Below are 27,377 nucleotides of genomic sequence, written 5' to 3'. Positions count from 1 at the left end.
TTTATTTAAAGCGCTTTTACAACATTTACATGTAGCTTGAAAAAGTGTTTCCAAGTAACTCAACACATTGATGTTAGCTTAACGAGCTAGCTACAGTGGAAGCGTTAGCACCAGAGAGATACCTGATGTGTGTCTACCTCCCTCTCACATGAAGGACTCATTCCTATTAAAGAATGGGAATATTGAGTTTGAAGCCGTTTGCCTGTTTGATCGTGCACCTCTCTGTGTCTTTGTGTTGAGAGGAGACAGAAAGTCGACGGGTAAATATAGCACCGCTAAAGAAAGGAGGCAGGGTGCATTTGATCGTGTAGTTTGTCTTATATGCAGTCAGTGGTGTGGAGCAGCACCGATTTTACAGCGTCCACAGGGCATACACCATTTCTGATTGCTCAGCCTGAGCTACAATGACACACCCATATCATTCAAACAGAGATTTTTTTTTTTTTTTTTTTTTACAACAAAAGAAACATGCAATATCTTTTAAAAGTAAGATAGTTACTTTGAACTGTAAAATAAAAATGCAGGATGAGTCTTAAATGTCATTTTTTTATTACAGAGGTTTATCCTCTGCAGGACGGGCCACTCTTAAAAAAAAAAAACATTTGGGGAAATTTTCTCCACTCTTTCAGGCACCACTACACCACTGTCTACAGTTACATAAAATGTGTTTTTTTTTTCCCCCAGTGCTCTTAATCATAATCCTGCTTTGAATAAACAGATTCTTTCATGGAGTCATTTAGTCCGCCTCGACTCTAGTTGCAGTCGTGTTATGCAGAAGCCATTAAGTCTTTTTGGAAATGAATTTGAGATTTGATAACGGTCCTGGCAGCGAACAGCTTCTCCCAGAGGACGCCCACCTGTCAGTCTGCCGCTCCTGACAGCTAACAGTGTGTGATGCTTTCTGTGGGAGTCAGACAGGACCTGCTGAATAATAGAAAAGCTCCTCGTCCCCCACGCTCTGGCGTGCTCAGTTTATTAACTGTCATCATGTGTGGAGAGGTTGTAAATAATGCCCACTGCTTCTCACGGCACTCGACCACGAGTAATAACCGAGATGATTTATTTCCCAGATGAAATGCTTAATGGTCTTCTGGACTCAAGTTGTACTGTAGAGGATGATGATGGCATGTTTAATATCTCCAAGCTGTTCTACCTTTTTCGAAGTAAATGTTCCAAGCTGCCAAAGTTATGAGGAATATCAGCCTGAGAGCCTCTTTAACTGGGTTATTAGTGAAACTGTGAAAGATCAGACTATAATCTCAGGGGCATGTTAACTTAATCCCTAATCTCTTACTCAGGGCTCACCGATTTTTTTTCTTTGCGCACAAAATAACCAGCTTATACCAGTACGCTTTCCTGAGTTAGTAATGTTATTCAAGCTCTCGACAGAATGAGATTATACGATAATAAATCTCGGTGAAGTCCAGCTCCCATCTTTTCTGCATTTAAATCTGCACACCTGCAAAAGTTGTCGCTGAATCATGATAAAATTTCGCTCCTGCAGTGCTTTTTCGCATCCTGAGTAAGTGCTTTTCCCTCTGCCTTGTGTGGGGGACCTAACAAGCCAACTTCCCTCATCATCACTCCTCTAGTTCCCCCCCCCCCCCCCCCCCAGCCATTGAAGCCCCCTCTTTTGGATCAGATGGACGGCAGTGTAGGTTATGATCATGTGAAATACTAGACTCTCTCCAGGTCCAGAGTGGTCCCGGTCTTACTCCTGCCTGTGCTTTGTCTAGCTACCCCTCTGATGACCTTCCCAGACTTGCATCTGCTGCAGACATTGTTGGATATTTGGCTTGTTGGATTCGGCCGTGGGAGCTGGAGGAGAATTTCTTCCCTTCCTGCTCCCCAGCTCTGACAGACTGCACCATGTCTGAGTGGTCGAGCTTTTTCGAAAGAGAGCTTCTGGCGAGGTGTAGGATTCTGGTTTCACTCTGGGACAATGGTGCCTCTGTAGAGGGCAGGTTATCTGGCTGCACTGATACTTTTGTCGAGCAGGCGAGATCTGTGGCGTGCAGCAGACGCACCCGAGGCTAGACGCGTCTATGTCATCAAGAGGAAACAGGAGTAAAGCCGCGTTTTGTTGTTCTTACTTTTAAACTGTGAAGACCAATCTGAACACAGTTAATCTATTGTGTAGAAAATCAAGCAGTGCGTCAGCTCTACAACCTTTAATTACGTGTCTGGTTCCACTGTTGTTTAGACTCAACAAAGCTCAGACAATAAAGTTTCATGTTTTGCTTTCATGTCTGGGATAAATATTAAATATGTTTGGAAATGCAGCCTGCTTCATCTCTTATTTGAATTATCGAAAGCTCGTTTTTGAGCCTTTTATTCAAACAAACCCAGTATTTATTGTGTTGTAACTTCTGCTACTTAAATCCATTGTGGAGTTTGTATACAGTGAGAAGCCAGCGTGGAAGAAGTGAGTGAATGTGGTTACTCATTGAACTGATTTGTGTCCTTTGTTTGTACATGGTAACAAAGTGATCCCTTTGCATTTATGGCCTTTCCATGATCCACGAGCTGTGCCGTGGACTCTCCAGTGGAAAGAGACCCAGGAATTCAGGCTGGAAAAAAAAAGTCCTTCTGCAATCTTCCCAATCTCGTCAGGTGCAGCGTCGTGTTAAAAGGGAAAGAGGCCACAGCTCTAATAGAATTATTGAGGCGTCTATGTTTGCCCTCCTGCTGATTCTTTATTCATCTCGCAGGCGGAGAAATGTACATGGATGGACACTTGTATGATTCCTGTTCCCTTCAGGAGTAACGTTACAAACAAAAACACTGATACTGACAGAAATGTCCTCAACATGAAAGTCTGTATAAAAACCAAAGAAGTGAAAGGATAAGTCGGTTATGGATTTAGTTTACACTTAATCAATGAATACGCTATTCCACTCATAGAAAACAAAGTACCGATACACCTAATAAAGCCCTGATTCGTTTTTGGGATTTGTTGCTTTTTAGCCGTCTGATAAAAGTAAATGTGATGTCATCTTTTGATTTTGGGTTGCCTGATTAATCGTGATATTGATTTGAGGTCAAATCACCCAGCCCTACTTCCACTTGATATGATACTGTACATATGAACATTTATTTGAAACCTATATTTATATTAAGATTAGATCACAATGTATTTCAGCATTGGCCTTCTGTGGAAATTGGACTAACATCCTCATGGAAGTTCCTGCCACGATTATGTCAGTATGTTCCCGCTGTCACTAATATGTATGAAGTTTTTTCTTTATTCTAAAAGTGACCTACTTTCAGTGCTATTAGCCAAATTAAACTTCCTTCTATTCAGTGGCTGGTATTTTTTTTTTTTTGCTGGCTTTACATCAATTCCAGATGCAGGAACTTAATTATTTCCAACCAATTATTTCCTGTTTGAAAGAATTTCCCGTTTTTTTGTTTTTTTTTCGTTTTTTTTTTTCTGTTAGCAGAAGCAGATTTAAGATGTTTCCTGGCAGACTGGAATTGCTTAAACCAACGCTCAGTTCTGGTCGTGAAGGCAACGATGGAAAGTGGGCACAAAAAGGTTTCCATCCTTGAGCCTTTCAGCTTGACTCAAAAGCATCACTCATGCCAGCTCTGGAGAATATCTGCAGCTCAATTCAGTTCAGACGGAAAATGGACTGGCACGTCTGAGCCCTTGTTTTCCTGACTGATTTATAAGTCGGCGTATTTGTATTCCGTTCTCAGCTCCATGGATCTTAGTGTCACTATGCAAATTTAAGAGATGTCAATGAGATGGACAGGAACGGTGCACGGATTAAAGGAAGGATCGTGGCAGGGGGAGAAAAACAGGAAAGTTGAGGATGCACAAACAAACGTCAGAAGGAAGGGGTTAGATCTTTGACTTTGGTATTCTTTGCCCTTGCGTGATCACCTATCAAAGAGGCCCTCAGAGCTTGTCTTTCTTGTTTTCGTTGCCTCACTTTTGCATCTCAATTGAAGATGGACTTCTTTGAGCACCATCCAAAAGATCATGTGTAGGCGTGGCATTTTGTCCATGACCTAAGGGTAACATACTCAGAGGGATTTCAGACCGTGCTGGCCCGGACAACGACTCCCCTACAGGGAGGGAACAATAGCTTTGTAAAAAAAAAAAAATCCCCATCTCAGAATATTCCAGAAGAAAGCATTGGCTTGAGTGGGGGTGGCTGATCTGTGAAACTTCCTTTGCAGTATTTAGCCTCTTCCCGTGTGGTCCATTGGCCTTGTTAACTAACTTGTGCAATTTAAACTGTGACTCACAGCTACTGTTTGACTTGACAGCAGCTGACGGCTTCACTTACTGTCAGGGTTAATTTGTTAACGTCAAAAAAAAAAGAAGTGTCAAGTTCATTTATATAACCCATAATGATAAATATATTTTTCAGGGAATCCTGATCAGGCTTGCCTTCTAGTTTTCATTGCTCGACCACCTATGAAAAAGTGCTGTATGTTTTCTTTTGACAGTGTTATTAAGGCATTACCTGCTTCACTGCAAAGGGTGTGGTACAGAATCAATCATGTGTTGTATTCTTTGAAAGAAGACAAACACCTTCAGCAAGTTTAAAGCCTTTTATCTTGCTTTCAGCACCACTTGAATGCCAACATGAGGAACAAAATAGCTTGCCAATTTGTTGATTTTGAGCCGATTGTAGGTCCATAAGGGTCTGAGCACAGTAAAGATCACTGAGTTCACTGATACCTGTGTTTCTTCCAGGTTTTTTTCTATAGTCTAGACCCCCTGTCAAGAGATTTAAAATGGGTCCGGTGTTGAAAAGTTGCAGAATGCACAGCTTGAACACTCAACTTACATTGTGACTTTTGTGGTAAGCTTTACCGGCCTTCCAACAGGAGTGCCTCCTGCAGAAAATGCTAATCAGGCTGAACATTTGCCAATATACATAGTGGGTGGGTGGCTGGGATCCAAATAAGATAATGACAGAACACGCATGAGTAAGAAACATACACAAAGAAAAGGAAAGTCCATGAGATGAATTAATTCCTATCTAGCCCCTGTGGCACATGTGTAGACCTAATTTGAATGGATCCCTCCTTCCCCGCTGAAACCCAAAGTCTAAGGACAAAGGCTTCTTTATTTAGGACTTTGTTGTCTTCTTTGACACGGGCTTATCTGTCTTCCTTGACCTTAACTTGCCTTGTAGACATGACTTTACAACTCTGTGTCAACAGTGAGGAGAAAGGCATCCCTGTTTGCTGTTATGAAGGCCGCTAGGTTAAAAGAATCTATTGAGCTGTTTTGGAGTTTTATGCTGGATCAGTGCGTGTAATCCTTCATACAAATATTAGTAGAGAGCAAAACCTCCTGGAATGATTTTAGGATTAAGAGTCTGCTGCTGTGCTAGCAACTCTGGGTGGCTGTACTTTGGCAGAGAAGTTATTTTCACATCAAAGTTCCTCTAAATGACAATTCTGAATGCTCGGAGTTATGAGTTTGTGAATGCATACATTTACTACGTAGCACTATAAAAACATACAGCAGCTAATAGAAAAGTGTTTAATGTTGTAGTTGTCTTGTCATAAATGGAAGTATTTCAGAAATTCAGTTATGGCGTGATAGTAATGTGACATGAAAGTCTAAAGGATTTATGTCAGGCTTTACCAAATGTTTTTGGCCTCCCATCCCATCGGAGTTGTGACACAAAACCACAAATGTCAACTTTGTGGTGGAGGCAGAGGAAAAATCAGGGGAAGACCAACCTTATTAGCATTGATCCACTGGAAACCACAAAAGTTATGTTCCAATCCAAACAAAGGATCGTGCATTTTGAACTGCTGGTCGAGCTGGAAGGAATTCTAGGGCATCACAAAAGGCTTTTAGGATAGGTCTTTTACTTGCCATGGATGAAGGCGCTTAGTTTGGTTCCAGTCCTTTTTAGGTACATGATCAATCTGAACCAGTGTCACCAGTTTGATGCCAGTATGGTTAAAACGTTTTATTTTTTATCAAACAAACATCTAAGTATGTTTGTGTCTGGAGGTTTGACTTAATCTACTTTCTATTCTAGAAAGTAGCAGCACAATTCTAGGAAGCAAATAACAGAACCGTGACATATAGCTCTGTTTGAGTTACTACAACAGTAATGATCGTGCCACTGGTAGCGAAGAGTGTTAGAGGAAGTAAAGATGTCCGTCTTTCTCTGGCCGTGGTTTCTGGGTTTTACAAGCCAATATCAACTCTCAGGGATTTCATCGTGATCGTAAAAAAACAACATTTCATTCCAGCCCTTTGCAGACGTTTTTAACAGCATTGCTCATAATATCATAGTGGTGGCAAGGCCAGGCTACAGAGATGATCTGGGATTTGTTTAAAAAAGCCCTAAAACATAATGTGCGCCCACTCTGGTACCTTTTTTCTAATTACCCCGTATGCTTCGACAACACCAATGCTTAATTGAGCTCTGAATTAATTTTCCTGGTGGGACTTTGAGCGGAACATCTTCATTACCACATGTTTTCATAATTAAAGCCAGAAGCCTCTGAAAACGAAAAGAAGGAATTCTGTTTGCTCTACTTCTAACGTTTCCCCTCATAAAAAAAAAAGAAAAAAGAAAGTTGGACCTGACCCTCTTATAGAAGGATTGCCCAACAAAAACATTGGAAGGCTGTAAAATGAGAATATATTCCCATGCACTGCATCCCATTACTTCCGTAACACCTAATAGCAGCGCTGATAAATGATCAGTATCAGCTACTCTGCTTTCAGCTTCACAACAAACCACTCCAGCTTGATAGCAGTGAGGAGCGGAATGGAATGGGTTCCCTGGTAGAAATACCCTGGAGTGCATAGTTGGATGAGTGCCATGCAGTAAGGATTAGCCCTCTGGGCCAGCAATATATCCACTACATCAACAACCTCTTGCTGAGCTGATTAAGGCAGTCTGAGATTTTTTAATATGAGTCCACTTGTTTAGTTTTTATTAGAGTATTGTGACACTAATCAGGCACCCATAAGATTTCCAAGAGATTAAAAAGCAATCTAAATCTAATTGGGTTTTTGGGTCAAAGGACAAATAAACAATCCACTGAATGTCACATTTATCTAACAGTCAAAGAGAAAATTGACTTTTTGTTTCTTCTTGTTGATAATCTGGCTTGGTGAGACCACATTTTGTGTGATTTTTATGTGCTTGTATCTCAAGCTTCCAGGAAAGGAAGTGATCGAAAGTGTTAGAGATTTATCTTTGCGTATAAATGCTTTGCACCTGCTCGTCAATTGAAAAACATCCTAAAATGAGATCCAGGATTTGGAGCCGGAAACCTCATTACAGCTGTTTGTAACCGACAAAATATCATCACAATGTCCTCATGTTGGAGTTGCTCAATCTTCACCAGGACATGGAGTTTAGCCAGTTGTGATGGGAGGGTAGATGATCACATTTTTCACAGGACTTTGAGTTCCCTTCTAGAAAAAAAACAAAAAAAAACATTGGCTCAAAATTAAGAATTTGAAGTTAGTTTGTGCAAAGGCAATGTTAGAATCTCATCGCAAGATCAACACGTTGGAATTTTGCTAAAATGCTGAATTTTCAGTCGGAAGTCTCTTTGGCTTATGTTTGAGATTGAACATGGAAAAAATAATCTTACCAGAAGAAGTTTCAGATTGTGTTGTATAATCGGAAGATTCAGAACATATATATATATATATATATATATATATATATGTTCTTATCATTTAATCCTTTTCAAAGGTCAACAATGATCCAATCGTAACATCTTTTGAATGGTTGAAATTGATAACAATGAACAGTGTTTCACCACTTATTATTAAGGCAATTACTGCTCGGACGTTGATTATATTTTGGGTCTAAACTTTCTGGTGAAATAAGGTGACATGAGCGAATCTCCTTCGTTTTTTAGGTTGCAGATTGAACAACCGTGAAGTAAGGCAGTTTTGCATCCTGTCTAATACTGTGATCGTTCACTCTTCAGTGATTCGGAGCCACGTCCTTATGTTCAACAGTGTAGCTGATAGAGAGAAAAGGATCTGGCCTGCCAAGTCGAATGCCTCTGCTGACAGACGCAGAGCAGCCAGGCCTTAGGTTGTGCAAAAGCCCCTCTGTGTCTCTGTAGTGAGGGGGCGGCCTTGAAACAACCAACCTCTCCACTCATAATCGTCTTAAACAAGCTATCGCATTGTTTCTGTGCGTTGTTAACTCCATGTGATGTTCTTTTTTTTTTTTGCTGTTGTCAGGAACAGGATAATGCCCTGCATGTTAACAATAGGTGAAATCCAAGCCGTGGGCTTGTGGGAGAGGTGTTTGATGAAAAACTAGCAGCGTTTTCTGTCAGTCGTGGCTATTCACACTCCTTCAGCTGAGACAGAACGGTCACGAAAATACTCATGAAGATTATAAACCCAGCGCTCTGGGGCCCCCCGAGTACTTGGCAGTGGCACCCTGTTGCATTTCAAACATTTCAGTCGAATGTGTCAGCAGGAAGATGGAGCGAAATTCTTCCGAGCTTTCTTGGGCTAATTAAATTGGTCATGCTTTTGGCGAGTACAACACAACATGTAACGAAATACCCTTCCGCAGCGTCGAGAATGATGAGAGCTCCTCGGCTGTACAAACTAAACTCCCCGAGCACCATTTGTCCGTGACTCTTGCCCTCTGCCAGCGTGCAATGAGGAAGAAACTACTCATCAGTGGCCTGCTGATGTGTAACGCAGAGGTTGAAATGGTGAGTAAGGTCTGAGCAACAGAGGAAAGCTTACCAACGCAAACCCCAGGGCTTTTGGAGAATATTCCTTTTATGGGGTCTATCTCAGTCAAGACTCCAGCGGGGCAGAGTTGCTAGAGACATGACTAAGCCCGTAACAGAGCTGTTGGCAGGCAACGCTGTGAAACAGTGGCGAGACCTTCGCAGAAATGAGCCTGTCAGCAATCAGGGCTAAAAATAAGAAACCCTCGAGCCTCAAAGAGCATCTATCTCTTTTGTTTAGATGAAGTGAGGAGTCAGTGACTGAGAGTTATCTGTTCTCTGTGTTGATGTGCTCCAACCTGGGCCATGCTGCGCTGCACTTGCGAGAGCGTTTAAAACCACCTGGGGATTCCCGAGTCACAGCTGCATTCTCTTGCCGGGATGATGTGAAAATGTGTGGGTTTCTCTGCTTGTGGTTGTTATTTTTCCTCTCTCGCGCTCTCCACCGCTCCTCTTCCTCCACTCTTCTTTTCCAAGCATGGCTCAGTGACGGATCTGTGGAAGAGAGAAAGAGGGGGGGGGGCAGCAGCAGTACGCCTGCCGCCCACTCCCTCTCCAGTCTTCCTCTTGCGCTTCCTGTGGGATTGAAGAGGAGTATGGTTTTAACAGGGAAGGAGAAAAAGAAAAAAGAGAAGCGGTTGTGGGGGGGGGGGGGTTTGGGGGGGAGTTGTCTTGGCTAGAATGGGCTTCAATAGGGAGAATGTGTGGACGTCACAGAGGAAGTGGGTTGAACATTTTAGGAGAATGGTGGGTGCATTATTGGAATTCAAATGGGGCTGAGGCACACAGAGAATGTGTGAGTTTTGGGTAGCCGGGGTGGGATCGTTTGCTGCCTTCATGAGGGAGTAATGGACTTTCCAACAGGGCATGTGGGAGGAGAATTATCTGACTAATGATATGTGTTGCTTGATTATTTGGGCCATGATGTTGGGGCCCCTCTTACGGTATATCAGACACAGCTGGAGAGTAATCGGTGAGCAGCTGTGTTCAACTACCTCCAATAAATCTCATTGGTGCCCAGTAATTAATACGTCGTATCAATGCATCTTCTATCATTTGGGGTTTATTTATCTCCACCGTCATGAGTAGACGCTTTGGGTAATGGATGGAGCATTGACTGTAGAGATAAATGGGCAGGGATTACTTACAGCTCTAGTTAAAATGATAACCACCATAATACATCAATGTATCCTGATAGAAGTCAGTTTGCCCTCAGGTAACGAATACAGGATTACCTGTTGATAGGACATTGATGTAGATTCTCTTCATAGATTTATGTCTACCAAATGGATGTAAATGGATAGCTAACTAGCAGCTGTGAGCTACGCTGAAGTTAACTGAATCTGCTTGGCGGATGGATGCAAGGCAGATTCAGTTTTATACTGTTTATTTTCTACAGTTTAATAACAGTCATGTCACATATCAATGTTGTTACAGGGCAGCTTGTAAGAGAGTATGTTTTTAAAGCGTGTTATTACTTTTTTGTATATACAGTATATTGTGCATCTACAGTATAATGCACTTAAGTGTTTAAAAATATTATTGTTTACGTCCTTTATTTGGCTATGAAGCCGCCTTGTTCCAATCCTCCCTGACATTTCTTATTTCATAATGAATTTGACTTCATAAATGTGATGACTTCTATCTGAGAATCAAAATCTGACATAAGCGGTTAAACGCGTCATTGTTCACAAGCTTGTTTCCAACTTTATCTGTCCATGGGGTTCTCTTCAAAGAGTAAAGTTGGTTTCTCGCTCTTTCTTTGCACATAAAAAAAAGAAGAAGAAAGTCCTGCTCTGACTGGGAACAACATCAATGTGTAGCGAGCGTGAACAAAAAGAAGATGAGTCTCCTCATGTCTGATAGAAACACCTGCAGAGTCGAGCGTTGTTCATCAGCAACGCGCTCCGAGTAACCACAAGACAGAGTTATCCAAGCCATTGTTCGTATAAGATATTGATTGATGCAACTTTTAAGAAAGGGAAAACAGAACTCTTTTCCAGAATCAATGTCTTTGTCACTGCCGAAAATAAACAGACGTCAATATGAACAATTTTCTTTGGAAATTAATATCCGCCAAAGAATTCTTTCCTGGAATCACTGTTTACAATTTGATTATCCCGAATAAAAGGCTCAGAGTTTCCAAAAGGAAATGTTTCCATTCTAAATAATGTTTTTTTTTTTTTTTTGTTATATGGGTGAGCAGCTGTGTTGGTCTATTTTATAAGCCCAAAGATCTGAGAAATAGTATGCAGCCGTGTGAGTATACATGCTGTATTCCTGTGTTTGTGCGGAACCTAAATCCACAGTTTCCTCACACTGTGCTGAGGAGTAAACATTAACATGGGCCCAGCAACAGGTATCTGGAGAGTCTCACTGACTTGTGGAGAGTGCTCTTCAGCAGTGGGGAGTAAACATCAGCCTTTTTGGTCTTTATTTGGTCACTTTGCTGAGCTTTTAACAGGCTCAACTTCGCAGACTGTGCTCCAGCTGAGGCACGGCCGCTGACTAAAGTCTCAGGGGTTGAACTGTTCAGAGGATGTGTGACGTGGATGTGCGATGCTTCATTTGCTCGTGTTCCACAGCTGCTCTTTCACATGGTTTCGTCCCCTTTGTTAGCCTTCCTGAAAAGGTCAGCTATGTTCATACATCAAGTGTGAGGCTTTACACCCCCCCCCCCCCACCCCCCCCCCCTTCCCACTTTTTGACCTCACAGCCGGCTGTGCGACGTCCCACATCTACATCTCGGTTCGCTTAACCACAAACCATTCTGAAGACTCCTTTCTTTTCTCTTTTTTTGACTCTTGCTTTCGGCCTCTCGCACACTTCCTTTCCATCAGCTCTCCAATAGAACGTTCATCCTCCTCCGCTGGAGACGACAATCAGCTACCATCTGGTTCAGCATCACAGGGTAGCCGTCTGGAGCTGACCCCATGCAAAGATCAACTTCCTGAGATGTCAAAGGGACGTGTGTTATTGCATTCACTGGGGATAGGGAGGGAAAGTGTGTGTGTGTGTGTGTGTGTGTGTGGGGGGGGGGGGGGTATCCTCTTGTCCTTCTTGGCCTCTTTTCTTCTTCTCTGAGGCCCCAAGATGTTTTCTCCAAGGGATTGATGCATCTCCCACGCAGAGGAAGACTGCGTTTCCTTTTTAAAAGAGAGCAGGATATCATGAAACTCTTCGTCGAACTACAAAGTGTGTTTGCACAGATATAGTACACCAACAAAGAATGCACACATTCCGACTTGCGCTCCTGCTTCATGTGACATTTGATCCCTCATCCTCTCCTTTATCGTAGCCAGTCTGACGGGAAGTATGCGCACAGTAAGAATCAAGGAAGTGGCTTCTCTCTCCTGATAGGGAGTAGCTTTTACAGATTTATTCCTTGAAATCTGAAGGTCTGGTAACGTGAGTTATCACAGCCCCAAGTGAGCCCCAATTTCAAACCAATAAAAGCAGAACATGTGTTTTTTTTTTTTACCATGTCTTTTATCATCATGTTCCTACCATATATCTGCAGAGACATAGCAGGGGATAACCATCATTTACCTCTAAATAAGGCAATTAATCCTGGCATTGATTTGTTATCAGGGCAGGAACGCCTCAGATCGAGTTACATAAGAAAGTCTCCCAGAATGCCTTGGACCCGGAGAAAGAAATAAACAAGCCATGTCAGTTAGCATTATGTTGCTTCCCATTAATTATGTGTACGTTTTCAGATAATTGAATTTGCAGACTCTGGACAGAGTGTAATTGAATTGCAGGTAGTGAATGAGGGGAAGACGCAGCTGCAGGATCATGTCTGTTGTCTGTAGAAAGGTATGAAGCTTGATGATTTAAAGGTATGGTGTGACTCAGCGTGCCGTAGGAGGAAACCATTAGATGAGTTGGAGATTTTTCTTTTACACGTCAAAGGAAAATCTGGTTTGCGTGTATATTCCGTATTTCTTGTAATGGTCAGAAAAGCACAATCTTTCCACCAAGATATTAAATGAGACCTCAAAATGGGATTTTCCTTTGGTTGGTTTTTGGTCCTCAACATGTTTGGTTATTGTGTCTCGAATGTTTACTCCAGATTTGGTCTTCCATGACTTTGGTTTTATACCCAGCTTTTCCTTTTTTTTTTGGTGTCATATAAGTCTTTCTAAGTTTCTAAGTTGGACTAACATGTCAACATTGTGTAGTTTGGTGCCAACTATTAAATTATTAACAAAGAAAGAAATAACCGAAAAGTAGTATATCTGCTATCCAGCTAGCCTTTGTATAGCTTTAAAATACTTCATGAAAAATTATAAATACTACAGATATAGATATATGTGTGGTACTTGAGTGTGTATAGAGTTAGCGCTTGAATAATGAGCTAAAAGTCCTCTCATTATAACAAACACAAGGTGATATTTTTCATAGTTTTGCAGTTCTTATAGCCCCAAGAAATAAATATCCACCACACGCCCTTGACTTCCAACGCTAGTCCTTCAGTAAACGCCATGAGAGCGATAAGCAGCCCCACATTTCAACAAGCTTTGATGACTAATGGTCGGGTTTATCAAGTCTTTGGTTGAGCTCTGGCTGGGTGCTGATCGGTGCAGCACAATCCCGGGAATGTTACACACTCCACACAGTTTTGCACACTCACATACGTACATGGATGTGCACACACCCACACGCTCATGCATAGAGTCTTAAGTTATGAGATGTGTACCAGATCTGCCACTCCTTGCTACTAAAGTTGCCTCCTGGACGACGTGTGACGACAATACAGCCGGGAGAAGTGAGGCAATCTGTAATTAGTCTTTGTCACAGTATCAGTTATGTCATCCAAAGTCCCACCCTTGCATTTTTGGCAGACAGAAAAACTGTGTTTTAGATTCTTTGATGAGTCAAAAATGAATCATATTACTGACTTCCCACTAGTTTCCCATCGTTAGAATTTTCTACTCACTGCCGTTGTTTATCTTTACAAGGAAAAATGTAGTTTTCAAGGTGTGCCACCTTTTTTTTATGACACTTTAAACTCAGTATACAAGAGTTGTTTTCATTTGGGAAAGTGTTGTAAGAAGAATGTGTAGGTCAAGGTAGTGTTATGATGCAGTCTTTTATAATACCTTTAATGTAGTTACAGCCTGACCTTGTTTCTGTCCCCTGTGGTGCAGCCTGATGAGGAAGTCAGTTTATGAGCCTGGATATCAGGTCACTTACCACCTGCAACACAGTTTGGAAATCACAACTGGACACAATGTTTACTGTAATCCTGCTAGCTTGAGCAATCACCTTTTTTTTTCCTTCTTCTTCTTCCTTGTGCACCATACAAGTTTAAGCCTCTATGTGGGGAAGTTTAGACACCTGCCTCCTGCACACTTTACTGCACATCATAAATATCAACTGAAGACGGACAGGAAGCTTAGTATATGCAGCTGGGAGATAAACATGGTAAAAAAAAAAAAAAAAAAGTCAGTACTAGCAAGTGGTCCCAATCCGGTTGATTGAAATTCACAGTTGCAAAGAAACAAAAAGCTCTGTTTTTTTTTTTTAATTGTTTGCTTTCTAAGTCTGGTAAATTGAATAGCTAAGAACACCTCACATCACTCCTCTAATTAAAACAGGCACTTTGCTCTCTGCCTCTCTTGCTTGGACTTATGGCTGCTGGACTGCCGGGTGCATGTCAGGGAGCTCCCCGAGGGACAAACTAATGAGGAGTAGGTGTAAGGAGGGAGACAGATGTTTGTTACTAATTCTCACTGATTGGGTGCCTGGGTGTGAATTCAAAACAACAACATGTCTACAAACTGAAGTATAGATGAAGGACTTGGATTGAGGATGATGTATTTTTTTAAATTATTATTATTTCTCGTAAAATGTGGTTAACTTGACGTGCCACAGTGACATTACATGCTCCGTCCTGAATGTTGTCGCGAGGTGTGTCTCAGACGTTGCAGCGAGCGTTTGGTTCTCTCTTCGAGTCAAGAGCAGACACGTTGTGGAATGTGACCCAAGAGACATTACGACAACACCATCTAATAATCAGGAGGACGAATCGGTTATTTTCCTGACCCTATTGCTCAAGCAAACCTCAAACTATGGAAATCATTAAACGCTCATTATGCGTGCATGCAGAGCGTCTGCATGCGTGCGTGTGTCTGCCATGTCGACGGTGTTAGACACAACTGACTGTCTTCTGTGCCAGTCAGAACCTGTCCGACCTGCTCCGTGGACTACATCAGGCTTTCGTCAAACTCCTCCTTTGATCACTACCACAACATAAGCCTCTTGTTTTTTCATGCTATTATCAGTGACACTGCTCTCCTTATCTAAATACTTAGTTGCATAACAACTTATCAGCCCACTATGTCAGCCCAGCGAATCTGCCTATCAACGAGTACTGTACTGTATGAGTTTGTCGTAACAAACTGAAAACTGCATGGATCAGCATTACATTTAAGTCCTCAGCTTTTATTTAATCATATCAAGAACCTGCCCAAAAAGAACTCCTATGCTTTCACGGGGCTAAAGTTATTGAATTAGTTATTAACGATGAGATTTAGAGAGATAAAGTTCCTCCGGAGAAGCGCAACTCCCAAATCTCATGGAATATCTGACACACCAAATCTTTTTTTCACTGAAATGACACAATGGCTCCAGAGATGCAGTGGTTGTTTAAACTAGCCTGTATAGCAGTGGAAAGATTCAGGCCTCCTTCCAGTATAAACACGGCCAGCTCACTTTGACTCACGAGCCAGGAGTCGCTTCGTTGGTGCGATCTGATTCCTGACGTAGACGCAATCCAGATCGTGCATTTTCACATCCCAGCTGGCCAAGTTATGACTGCGCAGACCAACATTTACAAACAGACACACACAGAGGGTTGTAACTGCAGCCAATGAGTTACGTAAGAAGTGAATGCGTCGGATGATAGCACTGCTGATAAATGCTCAGAACTCGTTTGTGTCTTGTTTTTCAAATAAATCATACAAATTGTCCTGCTGTTTTTGTTTCCTCTGCAGTATGCCAAGGCTTCACCAACCGATTCAATCTCCTGGGTTCAAGAGATGACCATTACCTGAACATGGTGAAGACCTACAGCAACTGCACAGTGGTTCTGGAAAACCTGGAGATCACCTACATGGATGAGCACCGGGACCTGTCCTTCCTCGGGGTAAATCATCTTTCTCTGTTAGCAGAGGAGGCTGAATAACAGATGGAAAACGTTTTCTATTCTCGGTTTATTTAAAGTTGTCTATTCGGTGGTCTGATGCTAGTTTACCAGACAATCTATCCTGGATCTTTGCAGGCTCTTATCACTTCAGTGCAGATCATTAAAATCGGTGGAGAGAAAGTCCGCAGTGACAGATGATTCAATGTGTTTATGACGCTCTGGTTGGAGCTTTCGCTTGAACCCCAGCTGTAAAGACGAGGCTGTGAACACTGGGCAGATGTGATGAGGGACCACACACGCACTCACATTGCAAGCTTGCACGCTCGAAAGCAGAATAAAATGCAGTCAGCAGAAATTATGCAGTACTTCCACAGATCTAATTTCCACTGGTTAGGAAGACAAGGCCATAGCTAACACCCTTTTGAAAAGCCCATCATCGTCTCCTTATATGTATATATATATATATATATATATATATATATATATATATATATATATATGTGCATTTGTGCATTAATTTTACATTTAGTGGCATTAGTTATTCCAAAAGGTGTGCTTCCATTGTTTTGAGTTTTATATTTTCTCGGGGAGAACCCCTGACTTTCACACTGGCTGCTTTTGTTTACAACCACGCTTCCTCACCCTTTTGGTTTTTTTTTTCCACAGTCTATTGAAGAAGTTGGGGGCTACGTCCTGATCGCTCTCAACACAGCGTCAAGGATTTCTCTGGATAATCTGCGCATCATTCGAGGTCACTCACTCTATGAGGGAAAGTTTGCCCTCGCAGTTATAGCCAATCAAAACAAAAGTACAGGCCAGGCCACTAATGAGCTCGTTCTGACCAGCCTGACAGGTAACTCCATGTCTAACCTTTTTTTCACTGCACTTTTCAGTGGCATCAATCCTTTTAAAGTATGTTATTGAAAAAATATCTGTTCACAAAGCTTTGTCTTGTTTTAGAAATTCTTAAAGGAGGTATAAAGTTTGGGCCCGGCCGTCTGTGTAATGTGGAAACAATACAGTGGAATGATATCGTCAGTGGTGACAGCAAACCTGTTATGGAGCTCCCATTGGCCAGCAACAACCCACACTGTAAGTCACATGTTTCACGACAGAAGGCAAAGACTGAAAATCCTGACATTTGCATATTTTCATCAATGTTGAAGCATTTCATGGATTTGAAGTAAACATTAACTCTTTATTTCTTGTTGTCTGCATATACAGGTAAAAAATGTCACTCAAGCTGCTACAACGGTTCATGCTGGGCCCCTGGGCCTCAAAACTGCCAGACCTGTAAGCTGTGTTCTTTGATAAGAAAGTAACAGTAGGTTTAGAAAACGAAAATGTAATCTGTATTTTCTTTCCTTTAGTTACAGTCAAAACAGTTTGCTAAGCATCTACCATTATTTTTTTTATTTTTTTATTTTTTTTATACATAAATCTTATAAGATGGATATATAAGAAGCTTGGCATTACTTAGTTCCAAAATCAAAAAAAAAAAAAAGTTTCCAGAGGTTGTTCCTCTGACTTTGTCCTGTTCTTATTTCCAGTAACAAAGCTCAACTGTGCCCAGCAGTGCTCTAAAAGATGCAGAGGACCTTCACCCAGCGACTGCTGTAATGAGCACTGTGCTGCAGGCTGCACAGGACCAAGGCCAACTGACTGTCTGGTGAGAGAGCAATGCTTTCAAATGTGGGACAAGACCAATGGAGAGGATGAACTTTTATGGGAAAACAAAACATTGAAAGTTTCATAGTATTGTGCATTAAATCTTGAAGCCTCCAATAAAACAAAGCCCTCACTCAGCAGCATCTGTTTTTATGATCAGAAGTTGTATCTGATTCCTGTACGAGACATATAATGGCAGATTAAATCTTTCATCTGGCACTGCCTCGAGTATCAGCGTCTGCTCTCCCTCTCTGTGCCGCTCTGAGTATTAAGCCAAGGCTGCGATAGAGGAATGTAGTGTTATCATTACTGTGGGGCTCTGTTATGGTCCCAGTCTGCTGGATGACTTTTTGTTTGTGCTGCAGGTCTGTCGGGATTTCCAGGACGATGGGGTGTGTAAGGACTCTTGCCCTGGCCTCATGCGTTACGATCCCAACCTGCACCAGCTGGTACCCAACCCACACGGGAAGTACAACTTTGGGGCCACCTGTGTCAAGAGCTGCCCACGTAAGAATGACTATAAGCAGATCAACTTTTTGTATTTTGAACCACAAATGTCTCGAAGCCTTTCTTGACACTGGTATATTAATAACGTTATATAAATGTCTACTCGAGGAGCTCTGATCTTGACAGCCAAGATAAATAAAAGAAAACTAGGTTGCTTTAATGGCCCATATGAAACACACCATGCATGATTACGGGCTTATTCACCGTGTGATAAGCTGAACAAGTGGCCTGTTTGTTCTTCTGAGTTGTTAGATATTCACTGGTTACAGTTAGACTCTGTTTAATTATAAACTGAATCAACGCGGAAAGAAAATGATTGAGTTTCAGGGCGTGTTAATGCAACACTGCTCTCTCTCAGCTGAACTTACACAGCTCTGTCCCAGTATTACTCAGACTATACAGCTAGCAGTTTTGTAATATAACTACTCTATGGGTACACAGATGACTTAACTCATGTAATCAGTGCTGAAACATTTCATTAAGTTGCTTTTGTTGGGGGTTGTTTTTGGCTATTTGTGCTCAAACGTTGTAATATTTAACCTGCCGATGTTAAATTTGAACTGATTTGAACTGCAGTGACATTTTTGTGTTTTGCAACCCCTGTAGATAACTATGTAGTGACTGATCACGGAGCGTGTGTGCGGACGTGCAGTGGTAACACCTACGAGGTGGACGAGGGGGGAATAAGGAAGTGTGCCAAGTGTGAGGGACTGTGCCCAAAAGGTAAGTCACTGTGTAACCTGGGGGCAGATTTCTGACTAACACAGCGGGTTCCTTAAATATGAAAATTAGGTGAAATTAGGTTTTGGACTTGATTCTGTTTTACTCTATGGAAACGCTTCTCAAAATTTTAGAGGCAAAATCTCCATCTGTTCATGTCCTTGAAGTATAAATAAAGAAATGTTCTTGCTCTTGTTATCTTAAGAGTAGCTTGCTCGGTGGATTTTTTTCCCCTGTTAAAAGATGAATATTAGTAATATTAGCTCAGTTTGGCTTCGATTTATATTCGATTCATTTTCTGCACTTTTTTTATGCTTTACAGTTTGCAATGGACTTGGAACAGGGAACCTGACTCGCATCATGTCCATCAATGCCACCAACATTGACTCCTTTAAAAACTGCACAAAAATTAATGGGAACATCGGCATCATGCACACATCAATTTATGGGTAATTCATGGACATCTATGCTCTTATGTATCATATATATTAACTGCACTTCAACAAAGGCAGTTAACGTGTGTGTCCTGTTTATTCGTAGGGATAAATACACAAAAACACCAAAGATGGTTCCTTCCCAGCTTGATGTGTTCAAGACAGTAAAAGAAATTACAGGTGAGGCCTTTTAATACTTGAGAAATTAATTACACGCTAAATGCAAATTAAAGAGTTTCCCAATGAACTTTCCATTTCTTGCTTCAGGATATTTGTTGATTCAAACGTGGCCGGAGAGCATGACCTCGCTCAGTCCTTTTGAGAATCTGGAGATCATTCGAGGGCGAACTAAACGGTATGTTCCTTGTAAAGACATGCAGACGATAGATAAACAACTGCTGGATCACAAGAAAGGATGTATTTGTTTTAAGGATTGAGTAATATACACGGTTTCATCAAAGAAAGTTCCTTCTGTTGTCCTTCTCCACCCGTTCCATAGTTTTTTTTTTTGTTGTTTTTTTTTGTAGTGGGAGCCGCAGTGTGGTGATTACTCATCTCAATATTGAGAGCCTTGGTCTTCGCTCTCTCAAAGAAATTAGCGATGGGGATGTGATCATCAATAAGAACGAGAACCTGTGTTACACCAATAAAAGCCACTGGAAGAGGCTCTTTAAATCAGAGAGCCAAACTGTAACCATAGAAAATGCTGATCCTACTTCATGTGGTACATAGAATTTTGTTTTCCTATAATTAAAAAAATCAGTCACTCTTTTATTGTGTACTCTTTTGCTTAGATTATGTAATGCATAAACCAGATTTAATGAGCGCACTCTAATATCCTAAATTAGTTAATCACATGGGGAAGATCTTTAGCTGAGATGTTGTGTTTGTTTTCAGCTCAAAGGAACAAGACTTGTGACAGAAAGTGTACGGAAGACGGCTGCTGGGGACCCGGCCCCGACATGTGTGTCGCCTGCCGTGACTTCAGCCGTGAAGGGAGCTGTGTTGACTCCTGCAACATCCTGGAGGGGTGAGAGAGGGATTAGTCTTTGAATGCCTTTGAAGCACTGAAGTGCAATGTTCTTTGTTTCAACAAACAAACTGATTAAGATAAAGATTTAACTTTAAAGTCTGTAGTTATACCTCCTGCATTTCTGCATGAATAAGCAGACCTACCTGTACCCTCCTTTGGAACTGCTTGTAATGTCAAAGACTGTTATCCTAAAGAAGGTCTAGCTTCAAAACATTGCCACTAAATATTTTAATGGAATTTAAAGTGTCTGGAAGTCAAAGGTCCAGTAGATATAAGTTAAACTATTCAGCTGTGCTGGCACATCAGTTTATCTATGCAGAACTGTGTCAAACATTGAATCCCGACATCCTTACATTTTAACTCATGGCCTCAAAAAAAGGTTGAAGGATTTTCCTCCACGTGTAACTGTTTGAAATGTGGTGCAGCGAGGGTCTGTCAGCTTTGTTATTGTCTTTGCAGAGAGCCGCGGGAGGCCATCATGAATAAAACCTGCATGGAGTGTCACCCTGAGTGTCATCGCATGAACGGGACTGCAACCTGTAGTGCGCCTGTATGTGTGGAACAACTTCCTCATTATCACAAACATCCATTAAAAATGATCCCAGACGAGCTTCATAAACATTATTCATGAATCGACGGTGTCAACAATCAGTGTCTTGTTTTTGTCAATCCTTCAGAATCAAAGAGAAACTAACTCAGCATGTAACCTACTACTGTACCAATTTCTCCATCAACGGCAGCTTTAGCAAGCCGTCATTGGGAAACCACAAGACATGTTTTGTTTGGGATAAGAGGTGTGGGTGTGTAAAGTAGTTGTCTGCTGAAAGAGGTTTATAATCCCTTCTTTGGATGAGAAAGAAAAGTTCAAGCCCTTTTTGTGAAAGTAACCTGAAAATGTACAGTCATTGAAAATAGCATGGATAGGTTGAGTGAAAGTATTAAATTGCAGCGCTATACTGCTTAAGCGTTGAGCGTTATGCTAAAGTAAAGCCCCCTACATCAGTGGTGGGTTTTTATTGCTAAACATTTGCATGTTCATGAGGAAGATGGATGCAGCTTGCTTTAACAAATTATTACTATGAGACAGTGCAGTTTACATAATATTTACTACTCTCTCAGGGGAGCTGTAAACGTAAGTCTTTTTATTTATTTGTTTTTTACATCCAGGGTTCTGGAAACTGTACGAAGTGTGCCAACTTCCAGGATGGACTGTTCTGCGTGTCTCGCTGTCCACAAGGCGTGCCAGGAGAGGATGACACACTGGTGTGGAAATACGCAGATGAGATAAAAGTGTGCCAGCTCTGCCACAAAAACTGCACCCAAGGGTAAAAAAAAAAAAAAATCATTGTTCGGCTGACCTGAGAAACTGGCACTCCCTGTTTTCCGCGTTGAAAACATTTGTCCGTTATGATGTTGATGCTGTAACTGAATCCAGACAGGAAGGGTCAGTCGTGGTTTGCACAGGCTGGACAGAAAGTTCAGCCTTTCAAGATGAGGCAATGTTTGCCGAGATGGAATTGGAACATTAAAGAGGGATGTTGTGGATTAAGATGCCAATGATTTGGAGGGCTGCACAGAATTACACACACACAAGAAATGTTAACCAGCACAGAGGAAGTGTGACCACTGGGGTTGTATATTGGAAAATATTTCAGGGATTCCATATCTTGATGGGGAAATACCGGACATGTAATAACTTGTAATATCTGCAAAGATAAAGCACAGGGATTGTATGATAACACAATATTCTTTGTGTTGATTTCATTCCAGTTGCATTGGGCCTGGTCCTGAAGGCTGCAAGGGCAGGAGGTATGTAAATACATTGATTTACAACACTGATTTTCTACGCCAAGGTATACACTGACTTTGCCTTAATTCAGAATCTGAATTTCACCTCTCTTTGTTTATTACATTTTATTTGTGCACTGTTCCTTATCTTCACTCTTAAATGATGTTAAATCTGTGTTCAGCACTTCCGGTCTCTCCATGATTGCGGCTGGTGTGGTCGGTGGACTGCTGGCTTTTCTTATTGCCGGCCTGTCCGTCTTTGTGCTGCTGCGCCGCCGCCACATCAAGAGGAAGAGGACCATGCGCAGGCTTCTCCAGGAGAGAGAGGTAAGATGAGGGAACTGAGTCGCCACACTTGCACATCAACACATCGAGAAATGGCCGGGAAGTTGTTTTAGAGATGTCAGATGTGTAAACGATCAGACTGTATGTGAGATATAAAATGCTTATTTTTCCAGTTGGTTGAACCTTTGACTCCGAGTGGAGAGGCTCCGAACCAGGCTTTGCTGCGGATCCTGAAGGAGCCTGAGTTTAAGAAAATCAAAGTGCTGGGATCAGGAGCTTTTGGAACAGTTTACAAGGTATGAGCATGCTGCAGGTTTGGGTCTCAAAAGCAAAATTTCACTCCTCTCCAAACTCCACTTGGCTTTATCAAAACCGGAGCTCAAGAATACTGTTCGTGCCAAGGATACAAAACCAACAGCCGTCAGTGTTTCCCTCATCCACATCTGTTGTCAATTTTTCAATTAAGAGACACATTTTTAAACAGCCACATCATGCATGACTAACTCCAATCTCACTTCGGGTGCAGTGTGTGTCTGCATAAACGTGTTTTAAACTCAGTCTGGGGATGTATGTTTACACAGTGACATGTATAGTAGGGCAAATCGTCTATATGGGGACAATCCAGTGTTCTCTACAAAGTTAAATATCTATTTAAGGGTTGTATTTAGGTTAAGGTTAGAGTAAATCCCCAGACAAAGAATGTAGGCTGCCACAATGTTCTTCCTCGGTGTGTCCTCTTGAACTCCTATCTTTGTGAGAACCACCATGACTTTAAGATCTCCAGAGTTTAGGGACATCGTTGGAATGTAAGCAAGGGCTGGTTTAGTTTGTGAAGTTGGCTGCAAGTTTTTTAGTTAGAATTTAATAAGAATAAATGTTTGAGGTTAGAAAAGCATCAGGCTCAGTCTTTAACTCATGAAAGTTAAAGGGTAATTCTGGTATTTCAAACCTTTGTACTTTTCTACAGAATTTGTGTAGAAAGGAACTTGAAGGAACTCATATTTACAAAAAACTGTTGATATTGCGTCACCTCAGCGAGGAGCAATAAAATAGGCTGTAATGGCCTCAAGGTCATTTGTGTTCTCAGTCCTGCAGTAAAGAAGAACTACTTAAGCAATACAGATCCAAAGAGATGTTGACCTTTTTGTTAAAGAGTAACAACCTTTTTGTTTAACCGGAGACTATTGAGGTAAATGACTCACTCTGAAATGTTGCAAAGGTGTTTTGTTGCAGGAGGAGACTTTATCTCCAGACACCTTTCCTGATCATATTGGGAAAATGTAGAATGTCAGTATGAGCCTCCCCCATCAGTGGTAATAAAACATGTGTTGCCTTGCTCAAGGGCACCTCTCTATCTACCAGACATATTTCTGTATTTTCCGCACCGGGATCCTCCTGTACCCAATCCAAGTCCTAACATACTGACATCAGCTAGCTAAGTTAGGCACTATTTTTTTTTTTTTTCGTCATTGTTGTTTAATGTGATGTCATTTAATTTATGTGGATATATCTTATTTTATAAGAGGTCATATGTTGTGTTTGTAAAATACAGCAGACAGAACCATGTAGTTAAGTCAAAGCCTATCATTAGCCACTAAGGTGCAGTGGAGAAGAATTCTGATAGTAGTTTTCGATGAAAGGATAAGTACCTTCAAATTGTACTAAAGTGAAGGTTCTAATAGTTTGTCTAATTTTAGGGGAAATCCAAGTTCCTCTCTCATATATGGAGCAGTTATGGGGGTGTGGTTTCATATGTGCAGAACACAACATGTCAGCGATTGTACTTGTGCTGCATATACTGTACAAACATTTGTATGCAAACATGTGTTCACATTGTGTCTCTTGTAATTACAACATGTAAAATAACACTCTTGTGTCACTACAGGGCCTGTGGGTTCCAGAGGGAGAGGATGTGAAGATCCCCGTGGCCATCAAGGTTTTGAGAGAGGCCACATCACCGAAAGCAAACAAAGAGATTTTAGACGTAGGTTTACTGATTTATGTGGTGTGTCTCGGGACCCAAGGCTTACTGATATACTGAGTCAGAATTTAAAAAAAAAAAAAAAAAAACATTAAAATGACTTCTAATTCCCAAAAGTACTTCAGTTAAGAGTGTGCAGCTGGTGGGAAATGACAGAGGAAATATCAAAGTCAGTAGCTGCATGCATTTGACTCAATTTGAAAGGCTCAAAATAAGAGACAATTATTGCCTCCTGCATGTTAGTTAAACTGTAATGTTTTCTTTAAGTTATAATACATGCCTACTTCCTTTCTTTGAAATAGAGAACGTGTCATGTTTTCTAAACGGTGACCGTCTTACAAGACTGTAGGAAATGGGATTAAATCATCATAAGGCTGTGTGTGGGCGTTGGCGTGTAATACAAGACTGCAATGTTCTGTATAGGGTAGCTCTCGCAAAGCCACGCTGAAAAAGCAGCTTTTTATAAAATCAAAGGGCTGAATGTGCATCTTGAATCCTGTGATTTTTGTGGTCACGGTGCACAGTCACTGTCAGAGAGCCGTGGTGGACATGTTGTGTGCCGAACTTGACATGAGGCTGGAGGCCTGCTTTTAAATGAGAAGCCTCTTTGTCATCAGACCGTCTAAATTACAGAGCTTCTCACAGTCAGGTGGTGATTTCATGAACATTTCTAATGCTATAATTGGCGCGCAGAAAATATTTGGTTCAAAATGAGCCATTTATGGCAGGAAACCAATAAAATCAAGCTCAGTCTGAAGTGCTGTTTGCACGGAGTGTTTCTTCAAAGCTACTGTGGAGAGATTTTAGCTCGCTATCAAAGACCGGTTCAGAAACTGGCTCTTTCTTTGTACACTTTCCACGTCAAAGCATGCGAGAGGAGCTACAGCTTTGCAGAGACGGGTCGCCAAAATAAACACGTACTTTAAGTTCCTCACCGGAGCTTTTGGTCTCTTTTCTTGTTATGACAACTTTTGGTTTCCACTTTTAGCTTAGTCACATAAAAAAAATACTTTGCTCAGGCTAATGCTAAGAAACGTATCACTTCACAAATGTTACCTGACTCAAGCTAGTAAAATTCCTCGATAATAAACTCTTCTCATATTGGTTCAGATGGAATATGTACGACACTTATTTCAGCCATGTACCGCAGATAAGAGTAGTTTCTGAATTTCTGTGTCGCCTGATTCCCCCTGATTGTATAAAGTATTGATTTATAGATTTATTTATTTTTTACGTCTATATTCACACTACAGGAGGCTTATGTGATGGCCAGCGTTGAACACCCCCATGTGTGTCGCCTGCTCGGCATCTGCCTGACCTCCACTGTGCAGCTCGTCACCCAGCTGATGCCCTACGGCTGCCTGCTGGACTACGTCAAAGAGAACAAGGACAACATTGGCTCCCAGTACCTGCTCAACTGGTGTGTGCAGATAGCCAAGGTGAGAAATAAAAAACCTTGGGAAAGTTTCAAGTAACATGGGAGAATCTGTTCGGTGGATACAATTTGTGTACCACACCTACAACAGATCCAATGTGTGTGTTTTTTTTTCTCTCATGCAGGGCAACAAAAGCAACTGAGCAGATCTGCATGGCACATCAGTTGATTTGATGTTTTCAAATTGTCTTTAACTGCTATATAAATGTGTTAAATAGTATACTAAGAGACATTACTCGGCACCTTTAAACTTTTAATGTGTCTTGTCAGCATTTTCCAAGTTTAATCTCAAAGAATCGATATGGAGAAAAAACAAAGCACTTATATAATAACCTTCTTGTTAAATAATCAGGGTATGAACTATCTGGAGGAGCGGCACTTGGTGCATCGTGACCTGGCAGCCAGAAACGTCCTGGTGAAGACTCCTCAGCATGTGAAGATCACAGACTTTGGTCTGGCTAAACTCCTCAATGCAGATGAGAAAGAGTACCATGCAGATGGTGGAAAGGTATGCGTGAGATTGAAGTTTGTCTGTGATTGGGATTTTTTTTAACCTTCAGCCGGCTTTCTAGTTTTATTGTCCTCAATTTTACTCAAATATTCCTCCTTCTTTAGATTAAAGAAAACAAACTGAACTATGTCTCATCGTGGATAAAAACAAATCCATGTCATCAAGGGGCCGTTCCTTGACGTGCAGATGATGCTCTTGATGAACTTTTTTTTTTTTTTTTTTACATTGATAGCCTGCAACAAACTTGGGGCTTGAAAGAGTGATGACTTCCTGTAGATGAAGGGATTTTGCTCCACGTCATGAAAGATGGTATTTTTGTGTTTGTAGTTTTTGCTCTCGATTGTATCTTACGGAAGGGATGTAGTATAAATAGTTCTGTCAGAGAACTTGAGTTCTAAGAGAAATGACAAGTCAGATAAGATAGTTCCTTTTCTTATCAAAGAGTCTCCATACTCCTGAAGTCACTTTTTACCTCACAGATATTTAGTGCTTATGTTCACCTGAAACTTCACGGTGACCTACACACTTCTCTCTGTACAGCCGAGCACTTCACCAAATATTTGTTATCTGCATATTTATGAAGTCAAATGGTAGATCTCTTATATTGATGTATCAACTTGTTATGTTCTTCAGACTTCCTTTCCTTATTTATATTTTCAAGCTAACAAGATAACGACTTTTCCTGATTATGTAACACACTTTTAACATTACAGATTAACATTAAGATTTTATTTCGTGTTTTCCCACGGAGGAGCAGATGTGGAGACTGTCCAGCTCAGCTTTATGTTTTACAGAATCCTATTAAGGATGAGAATAACATGAGCAGTGTTAAAATGTATTGATTTTTGGGAACTTTTCTGGACAGCCTTATTAGAGCCCGAAATGTAACAACGACCTGAAATTTTTTAACAAAACCCAATATGTAATAACTGCTCGATAATGTAATAAAATGTGACAAGTTGTTACACTATTACAGTAGGAGAAACATATTTAGCCTGCCCCATAATGTTATAAGAAAACATTAATAAATTTTGCGCTCAGCATATCAACCAGTTATTACATTTACATTTATGGTTTTGTTAAAATGTATTTATAACATTTCGGTTAGTCGTTACATTTCTGACTCTAACAAGCCTTATTCATTTAG

The 27,377-nt window shown here is 41.1% G+C and overlaps 1 protein-coding gene across 1 annotated transcript in view; it reads left to right on the top strand.

The window, feature by feature from the left end:
- egfra (epidermal growth factor receptor a (erythroblastic leukemia viral (v-erb-b) oncogene homolog, avian)) overlaps window positions 1-27,377 on the top strand; it is a 39,764-nt gene that overhangs the window by 3,700 nt on the left and 8,687 nt on the right. The window contains exons 2-21 of the mRNA XM_079348163.1: window positions 15,717-15,868; window positions 16,535-16,721; window positions 16,829-16,960; window positions 17,093-17,161; window positions 17,419-17,537; window positions 17,902-18,043; window positions 18,650-18,766; window positions 19,086-19,212; window positions 19,304-19,377; window positions 19,465-19,552; window positions 19,725-19,921; window positions 20,095-20,227; window positions 20,690-20,780; window positions 21,398-21,555; window positions 22,001-22,039; window positions 22,201-22,345; window positions 22,477-22,599; window positions 24,189-24,287; window positions 25,538-25,723; window positions 26,072-26,227. Of these exons, the coding sequence (XP_079204289.1) occupies window positions 15,717-15,868; window positions 16,535-16,721; window positions 16,829-16,960; window positions 17,093-17,161; window positions 17,419-17,537; window positions 17,902-18,043; window positions 18,650-18,766; window positions 19,086-19,212; window positions 19,304-19,377; window positions 19,465-19,552; window positions 19,725-19,921; window positions 20,095-20,227; window positions 20,690-20,780; window positions 21,398-21,555; window positions 22,001-22,039; window positions 22,201-22,345; window positions 22,477-22,599; window positions 24,189-24,287; window positions 25,538-25,723; window positions 26,072-26,227 (2,534 nt within the window). The remainder of the gene's footprint in view (window positions 1-15,716; window positions 15,869-16,534; window positions 16,722-16,828; window positions 16,961-17,092; window positions 17,162-17,418; window positions 17,538-17,901; window positions 18,044-18,649; window positions 18,767-19,085; window positions 19,213-19,303; window positions 19,378-19,464; window positions 19,553-19,724; window positions 19,922-20,094; window positions 20,228-20,689; window positions 20,781-21,397; window positions 21,556-22,000; window positions 22,040-22,200; window positions 22,346-22,476; window positions 22,600-24,188; window positions 24,288-25,537; window positions 25,724-26,071; window positions 26,228-27,377) is intronic.

Source organism: Symphodus melops (genome assembly GCF_947650265.1).
Source record: "Symphodus melops genome assembly, chromosome: 7".
NCBI lineage: Eukaryota > Metazoa > Chordata > Actinopteri > Labriformes > Labridae > Symphodus > Symphodus melops.
The sequence above is the reverse complement of the archived record's forward strand: the minus strand, read 5'-3'. Positions and strand labels throughout refer to the sequence as shown.